An 11,563-nucleotide genomic window follows, 5' to 3' on the forward strand; every position below is an offset into this window, starting at 1 on the left:
ATGTTAAATATTATATCCATCATAACTCCATTCCAGCATCATCATGATTCATGAACATGCCTCTTCTTTCATCTCACAAAAAAATTTTGCTACTCAAGTTTTACAATTATATAGTTTCAATCAGAAGTGAGCCTTGCTTAATTTACTATTTACTATAATAGTGATACAGAGACATCCAAATCAATGACAGATGAACATGCAGTTGTGTGAAAATGGGAACCATTGAATTCCCTTTGTTATAGTTGAATGGTCCAGAAACAGTGGTCCATGCATGTTTCTTTCACTTTATTTTTCTGGACTCTGCAAGTGGTCCCTGTAACGAAGAAAAATTGAATGGTAGTGACACAGTAACAGTAGTCGCTCCCCTGAATTTGTTCATATTCTGGAAAGTAAACCAAATTGGGAAGAAGTGGTTACTGTCACATTTGTCAATATAAGTCCAAACGCGTGGGTAAGAAATTAGTTTTTTGGAGTCAAAGGACCACATGTTATGTTTCTTTTGGAAAATCTGATTACAGGCATACATTTCAAATAAATCTTGTCTTCATTCATAGATACACAAGGCCAGATGCAACTGACTAGTTCTACTCAATGAGCTCAAGTATTTAAATTTAATCCAACAATACTGGATATTAAATAATTATATATTTTTTTTTTAAAAATACACCACAAAATTGGTTTCAGTGCCATTTGCTTTATTTGATGATATAAGGAAAGATGAGGGAACTACTATGATTTGGCTCCACAAATATATTAAAAAGAAGGGATCAAAATACTGTTAAAGAGTATAGTTCCCACCAGAATTATATTGATGGGCCATAACAAATTCTAAAGTTAAATGATAATAATTGTGTTCTAAGGATTAAGTTAATGGAACATTCATCTTCCAAGAAAACCAAAAATAGTATACATAATGAAGAAAACAAGCTGTAAAAGATTCAAAGATCAAGTTCTGGTGTGTGTGTTCCTCAAAGCTTTCTTCCACTACAGAGCATGGAAGCTAAAAAGGAAAGAAAGAAACCAACATTTGAAACAACCCCATGGCAGCAAATTCAAAGGGAGTGAAGACCAAAAGAAAAAGACTAAATTCCTTTTGATTTTTTCCCATTCACTACTAAGCAGTAGGTTCAATATCTTTCAGAAGTCCCAGTATCTGCTGCATGCTAGGTCGCTTGGAGGGAAAATCAGCAGTGCAGAGATAACCAATCTTGAGGGCTTCTTCAATTTGATCATCAATTCCTCTATCACTAATTTTGGGATCAATAGCTCTTGCAGCTAGGTTCTTTCTTACCAATGCTCTTACCCAACTTACCAAAGTCCCTTCTTTCTCTTCAGGATAATCATCCCCAACTGGTTTTTTCCCAGTAATTAACTCAAAGAGAACGACCCCAAAACAGTAAACGTCAGATTTTGGTGTTGGGAGGCCATATTCAGGTTGAGAAAACTCGGGTGGAACGTAGCCAGGAGAGCTTCGATCAATCTCCTCATCCAAGCTGCTTCCAAAAGTCTTGGCCAGCCCAAAATCAGACAACCTTGGCTCCAAGTTGTAGTCCAAGTAGACACTGCTAGCCTTAACATCTCTGTGAATGATTGGAGGTGAGCAGCCATGGTGAAGAAATGCCAATGCTCGAGCAGTGCCAAGGGCAATTTTGTGTCGAAATTGCCAAGATGAGAGTGATAATCCCTCAGAGCTAGCATTGTGAATTACATTTGTGTCATCTCCTTCCAGTGTGTCTGTGCTCCAATCATCTGTCCTCTGTGCCCCAAGTGGCAAGTCATGAAGAAAGTTTTGCAAGTTCCCATTCTCCATGTGATCATATATGGCAATCCTTTGATCCCCAGCAAAGCAATATCCAGTTAGGGGAACAAGATTGGGATGCTTGATTCGACCAAGATACTCGAGCTCTTTTGCAGCTTCTTGATCTGTCAATGTGGACCCAACAACCAATACTTTAACTGCCACTTGAATGCCACTGGGCAGAAAGCCTCGGTAAACAGGTCCAAACTTCCCTTCAGCCAAAAGGGTACCGCGATCAAAATTTGAAGTTGAGTACAGGAGATCTGCAAATGTAATGTTCAGTAAAGGCTTCTCAAAGATTACAACTGGGACTGAGTTTGCTTGCTTGACATCAGCTACCCAGGTAGTTGAATCAGTCTGGAACGAGAAGGGGCCCGAAATGTTCTGCTCTTCTTTGTAGGAAGTTTTCTTAATTGCCCATGACTTTGTTTTCCTTCTGCAACCAAATGCTAGAAATAAAAGGCCAGAAAGTAAGCAGATCATTGAGAGGGTCAATGCCACAGCTAGCTTCATCCCCTTGCGCTCATTTGTTCTTTTGAAAAGATTAGGATTTGCAGCAAGAGGGCAATTGTCTGATGATCCATAGAATGCTGTTCGCAGGATATTGGGGTTGATTCCCAAAAAGCAGAAGGTTAAGTTATTATAAGAGAAGTTATATTTCTCCATTGATGGGAGTTTCTGCAACAAAGGTTGAGGGATTTCTCCACTCAAATTGTTGTATGAAAGGTCAAGAATTTGGAGGTTTTCACTTCTCAGAAACGGAATTCCCCCTATAAGATGATTCAAAGAAATGTCAAGTGAATTCAGATTGCTCAGCTGTGATATTTCAGCAGGAATGTAGCCATGCAGATTAGCTTTGGACAAGTTCAGATATTCCAATCTCGAGAGGTTTTCAAGCTGTGGAAATTTCTGACTTGCAAATCTATTGTGTGCTAGATTAAGGTGTTTAAGATTTTGGGCTTCATTCAGATACTGGAAAATTTCCCCACCAAGCCTATTCTCAGACAAATCCAGATAAACCAAATGAGACCAATTGTACTTGAACTTTACCTGAGAAATCTGACCCTCAAACTGGTTCCTGCTAAGGTCAATGACACCCAACTGTTCCTGAAACATACCCAGAACAGAACCGTGAAAGGAATTTTCAGATATGTTGATACTAGTAATGGATTTCAATCCTGAAAAATCTGAATCATGACCATGAAGATTATTCCCTGCAAGGTTTAAGCTTTCAAGTTTAGGAAAAGCAGCTCCAAAACCTTCAGGAAGAGTGCCATTGAGCTGATTTTGTGAAAGATCAATAGAAACTAGAGATTGAATTTGTAGAATCTCAAAAGGTATGTTCTGCTCAAACTTGTTTTTATCAAGTTTGAGGATCCTTAAACTCACAAGGGAGCTAATAGCTTCAGGAATTTCCCCAGAAAAATTGTTGCTGGACAAGTCAAAGGTTTCGAGGAGACCGAAGTTGCCAAAGTTGCTCGCAAGTGAACCTGATATCTCATTGAACGAGAGGTTGAGAATCTTGAGAGAGCCTAAGCTCCAGAAATCAGAAGGCAAGGCAGTGATTTTGTTGTTACTAAGATCCAAAGTCTGAAGCTTGCTGAGCTTGCCAATGGTGTTATCAGGAATAGGCCCAGAAAGTCCCATACAAGAAGCTTTCAACTCAACCACATGTTCTTTATTTGCATCACAGGAAATCCCAGGCCATGAACAAACAGAAGCAGAGAAGTTGAAGGCTTGGGAAGAAGATGATGATACACTCATGTTCTTCAAGAACTCAGACACAAAGAAATCATCAGTATTTGGTCGCTGGCAAGCCAAATGCTCAAAGAAAAACGTCAGAACTACGATTGAACCAAATATCCCCCAACCCATTTCCAAGTAATTTCTGAAACTGATAAATATGAAGAAAAGTGATCCCAAAACCTCCAATAACACGCTAACACGCTAACACGCCTTTCCGAAGGTCAAGAACAGAATGAGCATATCTCGTAGAATGGATAGTTTCAAAACGACACAAAGGCCAAAAAGTTTTACTGCATTAAATTAAGAATCTCCATGAACCCAGAAAACAGAAGAGCCTCGCTGGGCTTAAAAGTACAGAGATAAGGAGAGAGGGAAGAATAAAAGCAAGAAGAATAGAAGCAGAAGGACACAAAGCAAGTAATACTTTTTATGTGCAAAAGAAATCGATTCTGAAGGGGGAAAAAACGCTGTAGTCTTTTATCCAGAGAAATGTGACCCTCAAATGGTGATGCACATATCCATGAAAGCCCAAACGAAGAAACAAGCTTTGTCTGGTTGACTGGTTTTGCCTTGAAAAGCTAGAGAAAAGAAAAACTATTTTAGAGGAAGAAAACGATTTCCAAGAAACGAAGCTTAAGTGCAAGTTTTCCAGGGGAAAAGTGTGCACTCAGATTATTGAAGGAAACGGGTGGGAGCTTTAGAAATCAAAAGGGAACTGAATTGGAATGTCGCTGTGAATGAGCTCAGTGAATTTATCGAAAGCTTTGTTGGGGAATTCAATGATGATATTCTCCCTGAAGTGAAAGTGCTTATCGCCTATTCACCTTTTTCTTTTTTTTCCTTTTCACTGAAAGTTATCTGTAAGTTCATTTTCCACTTGTTGGACTCATGAAATTTACAATTTATTTTGTATGTATTTAAATTTATTCAAAATATTATGCCTCATGTTTTGTTGAGAAATTTAATAATAAATGTTTACAAAAGTTATGCCTATATAATATTTATAGTTGTCTCCTTTGAATGCTTACTATGACAGTCCTAGCTAGTAATAAATAATAATGATATTTCAATGGGTTAGCTGGAAATTTGGTAGCAAAGTGTGTATTGTTGACTTGTAAAATGTTCTAACTTTTATGCTTTTGCTTTTTGGATATGCATGATGATTGATAATCCTGGATTTGTGGCTCAATTATCCACATAAGGGCCATCCTCTTTAATTTTCTTTTTAAAATAATCTTGTCAAACATTGAACAAGCATAATTGTTTTTCTTTTTTCTTTTGGCAAGGGAAAAGCTGCTGTTTGGCACAAATTAATTAAGTTTCCCAAAAAAAAAACTATTATAAAACATCAAACAGTCCAGATATTATAAATTAAAGTCACAAGAATTTAAAAATTACAATTATTTTTAAAATTTTGCTATTAAAATCAGTTTTTCATAATTCATAAAATAACAAAAATATTATCTAATTTGAAATGATTATTTGTCAATTTTTTTTGTGAAAACATGTTATCAAGCTTTACAATCTATAATATCTAAGTATTTAATTATAATCAAACACTTTTTAGTTTATTATTGGGACTTTTGCAAATATAATTTATATTATAAGATCAAACTGGACCAACAACCTAGTGTTTATTATATTTTACATTATAATTAATTTATTATATTTGTAAATGATGTATTGGTGTATATAAATAATAAACCCTTTTTTCAAATTTTCAATGATAACCTTTTTATGTATTAATATAAACTGGCTGTGCTCTAAAATTTTAAAAAATTTAGTCTGTATTTTTTAAATATAAGATTTTTTTTCAGCCATCGGGCCAATTTATCCTTTATTTTGATTTATTATATCATAAAAGAAAAATGAGCCACATTATTTATTATTTATAAATTTTGAATAATGCCTAATTATATGTTTTATATTAGACTGTATTCTTTTGTAATATTTATGTGTATAGATACGTGATGCATGGTTCGTATTTTTTAGGGGGGGGGGGGAATCCTTTAAGCAGCCTTCTTCGGTTCATTTCTTTTTCAACCATTTTCTTTAATTTTGATTTTATTGATCCTAATGATTTTGATTATGTGCAAAGCGATCGTATGCACTCATCATTAAATTTGGATATGCACAATTGCATCCAGATGCTATAACTTTCAACTGTGTGTATGTGTAATGCGTGTGACAAGTTAAATTTACATTTTGGGTGATTATAAGTCATGCTTCATTGTAATTAATAAGATTATTTTTAATAGAAGAACATTTATAATTCCATAAGTAAAAAATATATAAGTAATATTTTTCAATCAAGTAACATCAGCACAAATTTTGCAATCATCGATCATTATGTAACTTATATAAAAGGCTATAGAGCGGCTTACAAATAATGAGAATGTTTGATGGATATAAACTATCTTAACATGTTTTGTTTATTTATATTACTTTTTCAGAATATTTATTTTATTAGCAATCATAATTTGTCGTGTCAATGTGTGTCGCGCTTATACACTAGCCAACGGTTCATAAAATGGATCCTTGGCTTTCTAGCTTTATAAAACCAAACATCACTTTGCTTGCAAGAATTATCTGGGAACAGGCACGGGGAACTAATTTTAAAAAATGTGTTTTGAATTAAAAAAATCAAATAAAAAAATTGTAGGAGCGATAATTGACTTCATTTTGTCTTGGAATGTAATTAATATATATATATATATATATAGATAGATAGAGAAAGAGAGAGACAAACATTATACATAGATCTATCCCCACAGTATCTTGGTTGTTGAATAGTATATACTCATAAATACATGCTTGATGAATGTTTTATAATAATTAATATTTGAGTGTTTCTCAATACAAAATGATGATGAAAGGATCCACCGCATGAAACATCATAATCTATAAATGTTTTTATGTGTGTGTGCGTGTTCATGTAAGTTATACACAACATTTACACAACATTTACAAAATAAATTTAGCCACTTGTTTTGGCCCAAAAAAAAAAATAGCCACTCGCTGTGCACAGGACAACTTGACATCTTCATTAATAAACACACACAGCCACACTAATTATATATATATATATATATATTTATTAAAATAATGTGCATATATGCGTGTGTATGCAGAATGGCGTGCACATCCCTATTTAGAATTAAATCTTCTCATATTTTTTTTAAATAGACTATTAATTATTCTGTGATCTCAAATTATAGAGTATACAAAATGGGAATGAACTAAATGCTGAGTGATATTTTAACTTGAAAGAAGTACAATAATAAGACGAGATAGATCTTGACTTTGATGGTTTAAATCTCACTCTTTTGATTTTATTTATAAAGTAGAGAAAGAACATTAGTTATAGTTTTGTTTACAAGGTACATTATCATTTTTCATGTTCACTTTTATTTGTGTCCTTGTTAAATAATAGGAAAATTCATTAAAAATAATTTTTTGTCCTCATCAAGATAGAGGTGAAATTTTTTTAAAATTTTAATACAGAGTTAACAAGATTTAAATTTTTTTATTCAAATCAAATATATTAAAAATAACTTGTGGATAAGAATAAATGGAGTATTTAAATGGTTTGAATGAGATACATGATGCTATGGATGTTATATACTCCCATCGGACCACAGTACAAGTTGTTGTTGTTCACTGATCTATGTTTCTAAAAAAAAGTTGGTCAAATTGTTAATTTTTTAAAATTTTTTTACATCTTCTCAATTACATTCCTGAGTGTAATGAATAGAATATTTAATTAATTTAAAATATTTTCATTAATTACTTACGTGAAATATAATAAAATAAGGGCATAATATTTTATATATATATATATATATATATATCATATCCAATATCCTACATTTTTGGACTAAATGGAGGTTTTAAAAAATATCACGTAATGGAATCTGGAATGTGAAAGAAAAAGAGGGAGGTTGGTGAAAAGAGAGGATGATACAGTAATGTGAAAGTCTGCTGATTTAGAGTGACTGAAAGGATGACGGACATAATTAGCTTTGATGACTATGACACACACACACACACACCCATTTCACACTAACTTTTGCTTCTTTTTAAGTCAATTTTGCGTTCTGCGCAGTCTGAACATGAATTTTCTTCATCACGCTGCCACACTTGCCCTTCAAAACCACGTTAAATTATTTGTTATTATTCATATCAATGCATCTCGGTACTCAATGTAAGGGTCCATTTATCCCTCCATAGCTTGCTCAAATGCTTCAATCCCTCCATTTAAAAAATACAAGAGATTTTAACTTATTTATACCACCAATGACTTAGTTAATAGCATTTATAATTATACATTTTTTCTATATTTACCTTTATAACTTTATTTAATATGATGTCTCAATAAAAAAAAATGTCATTAGTTAGACTCTAAATTAAGGGTACGTTTGAACAAATTTTATTAATTACACTTTAAAAGATTTAAAATACCATGTATGCCCTTTGAACCAATTTATAAAGACATTGATAACTATTTTACGATTCTTAAATTAAGTTAGTTAAAATCTTAATCTTTTAAAAAAATTTACGTTATACCCTTATTATTAAATTCTCTATATAAATGCCTTAATAATGACAAATGAAATATCAATGCATCATTTAAAAAAAAATAGTTATAATTGAAAAATAATTATAAAAATGACCTAATATCTCATATTTAAAACCAAACAATGCTTATAGAAGATGTCATATATTGTGATTGGGAGGAGTTTTTCTTAACATGCTATTTCACATAAAAAAAAAGGTTTCATAATACTTAAGGGAGCCAGATTTCAAAGTGAGCTTATTGTCACGAATGATATCTTCATGACCGTGTAAAGACCAATGTAATGAACGATCCGCTGGTTAGCCTTGCACAATATGGGTAAAGGGGGTGACATTGGCATTGGGTGCGTTCTGCCTCAATCTTCGGACTAAGTGTACAACTGGTCGGGGGCTAGTGCCGCCTCCCTAATGAGCCCATGGCAGGGCGAAACCAGTGTGATTCGTATGTGATAAGGCTTGTCCTAGGGATTATGGGGTCCTCGAGACGCCGCACGGGTGCCATGTGCTGCGCCAGACTCTCAGCCCGTGACAGAGTGGTATCAGAGCAGGACGTACTTTACTGCCGTGTGCCTGTGGAGTCCCACGTTGGGACTAGTCGATCTCGGCACCGCTCCAGTAGGCATGTGAGGTGCAGGTGGGTCCAAAAGTGGGGACTCGAGCGGGAAGGTTGGCCATGGTCGACTCCACTCCTGTTGGCTCGCGGGTGTGAGTGGGTCTGAAGAGTGCGGGACTCGGGTGGCCATTTAGCGGTAAGCTGATGTATGTGTGGCAGTACTGTACGTGCGATCCTTGGGCGGAGTCTTTCTCCCTTAGCACGAGGGCGTGCTAGATTGGGTGTGGAAAAATGTCACGGATAATATCTTCGTGATTGTGTAGAGACCAATGTAATGAACAATCCGCTGGTTAGCCTCACACAATATGGGTAAAGGGGGCCACATTGGCATTGGGTGCGTTCTGCCTTAGTCTTCTGGCTAAGTGCACAACTGGTTGGGGGCTAGTGCCGCCTCCCTGATGAGTCCATGGCAGGGTGAAACCAGTGTGATTCGTATGTGGTAAGACTTGTCTCGGGAATTATGGGGTCCTCGGGACGCCGCACGGGCGCCGTGTGCTGCGCCAGACTCTCAGCCCGTGGCATTATTCTCCCTAGATTTATGAATTTTCTGGGAAAAAACATCTAAAAAAATATGTAAATGCTTAAACTCTACCTATGTATTTTATATGTACACTATCTAAAAAGTATAATACCACGTCACACAAAAAAAATTAATACTAAAAACAAAAAATAAAAATATATACATGCATCACTATAAACACATATTACTATAAGTAAATATATAGTTTTCCTTTAAAAAAAATATATCGTTTTCCCGTGATTTACGACCTACCTCACTTGTCTGTTCGGGTATTCCAGCATGAGTGGGTTTGGTTCATACTTCACTTTCATAATTTTTTTATTCAGCACTAAAGGCTATTGAATCACGGGATACTACTAGGTTATGAAGTCAAATTTAATGTTAATATTCAAATATATTTTTGTTAAAAAAAAAGATTATCAATATCAATATATAGTCATCCTCAAAACATAATCAATACAGCAGGCTTGTTCACCCTGGCAGCAATTTCTTGAAAGTGATGGGGCCCACTAAACTTGTATGCTTCTATAAAACGCTTCATCACATTTACCTTCTTCGTTTGATATAGTATACTAGAAATTAAGCTCTTCGTATGTGAAAGATAATTCAAATTTTTTAAATGGGAGGATTGAAGTTTTTGAGTAAGCTATGGAGGGATAAATGGACCCTTACATTGAGTACCGAGATGCATTGATATGAAAAATAAGAAATAATTTAACGTGGTTTTGAAGGGCAAGTGTGGCAGCGTGATGAAGAAAATTCATGTTCAGACTGCACAGAACGCAAAATTGGCTTAAAAAGAAACAAAAGTTAGTGTGAAATGGGTGCGTGTGTCAAAGTCATCAAAGCTAAGTGTAATAGTAGAAATTAAGCTCTTCGTATAAGAAAGATAACTCAAATTATGTAAGTTATTCAGCACTTTCATGAACAATATTTTTTTCTAAAAGGTGCATGTAAATGGATGTAATGCAAGGATAGTTACAAACTATGAAGTCATGAAAGGACAACCCTCACTTTTTTTTTTTTGGCAACCCTCACACTCAATTTTATTTTTCAAATTGAAAAAATTAGTCTACCATCTTCAAAGAAGAAGGAGAAGTCTCTCAGTTGTATTTTTATTTTGCAATCATAAGAGATAGTTCGAATTGCTACTATGAAGCTATTTCCGCACAATTTTTTTTATTTTTATTTTTTTTGTGTTTGTAGTCTCTTGATCTGGATTAAAAATTGAGAGAATAATAGTTAGTTCCTAAAAAATGAATCAATGACAATTAGGCCCTTGACAAATGTTTTTATAAAATGAATTATACATATCACTTCAAACAGTTACAACCAGAAATTTATACCATAATTTAAAAGTTATACTTGATATTTAAATATTTATTTATAATTGAAACTCTTAGATTTATAATAATTTAAATTGATATTTTTAACTTATTTTTTAAAAAAATTATCAGGAACTTAACTGATATTAATTTAACATTTTAGGACCTAACCATCATTCTCTCTTAAAAAAGTTCTATTTAAAACATCTTGAAGATCATTTGAGTTTAGAGAATTTAAAGATTAGGCATAACAAAGGAGTTTGCTTCTGTTATAATCGACACCGTTTCATGAATTAGGACATCTCAAAGCTTCTGCGGGACTTTAATAGTTATATTTTTAAAAAATGTAGGCCCAACATTTTGTCTTTTCCTGCTTTCTCTATTCACTTTAACACACCCGTTTTAACACTTGCTTTGTAGACTTCATTTTTCTTTTTGTTAATATATTTGTCTTTTATAAAAAAAATAAAGAATAAAACTATCCAATGAACAATATTAAAAATATCTGATTCATTTTTTCACAGAAAAAAAAATCACCAACCACTATAAATTTATTAGCTCAGGCATAATGTCCAAATTAAGAAGGTCGTGCCAAGATGAATGTTCCAAACCTCTGGATCAAGCTTTTATCTGTTCTCAGTTGAACTCATAAATTCTTCAGAAGGAGGACCTTACCTTGAAGTAATCAACATGTATGTGATGTGCTATTTTCTGGAGCTTCACCAGTGAAAGAAATGTGCTCCACTGGATCCAGCTAGTTTCTGTTGCAGCATTTCGACTTTCGAGCCAGCTCCTTCGAACCCGGTTCGCTATTGGACGACCTCTTACACTGTAATTGAAACAGAAAATGGGCCTGGATGAATGGAGTGGCCCAAGAAGGAGGCCGAAGCCCAATCCTTATAAAGTGGGGAGAAACATGGGCTATTTTGCTTTCTGTTGGGGCTTCATTTCTCCATTTCCATGGCACATTATCTTATTTATGCTTT

General features: G+C 34.2%; 1 protein-coding gene across 1 annotated transcript; it reads right to left on the reverse strand.

Annotated features, from left to right (window-relative positions):
* Positions 1-778: 778 nt before the first annotated feature.
* Positions 779-4,319, reverse strand: LOC129320868 (probable LRR receptor-like serine/threonine-protein kinase At2g24230). Its single transcript, XM_054966526.1, has one exon. The coding sequence runs from the start codon at positions 3,671-3,673 to the stop codon at positions 1,115-1,117; it is 2,559 nt and encodes an 852-aa protein (XP_054822501.1). The 5' UTR covers positions 3,674-4,319; the 3' UTR covers positions 779-1,114.
* Positions 4,320-11,563: the final 7,244 nt, after the last annotated feature.

Source organism: Prosopis cineraria, unplaced genomic scaffold (assembly GCF_029017545.1).
Source record: "Prosopis cineraria cultivar Desert tree isolate PC_DT_omini unplaced genomic scaffold, ASM2901754v1 PC9, whole genome shotgun sequence".
In the NCBI taxonomy this organism is placed as follows: Eukaryota; Viridiplantae; Streptophyta; class Magnoliopsida; order Fabales; family Fabaceae; genus Prosopis; species Prosopis cineraria.

Coding starts and splice junctions, on each gene's coding strand:
- LOC129320868 (XM_054966526.1), bottom strand. CDS start 3,673: ATGGGTTGGGGGATATTTGGTTCAATCGTAGTTCTGACGTTTTTCTTT.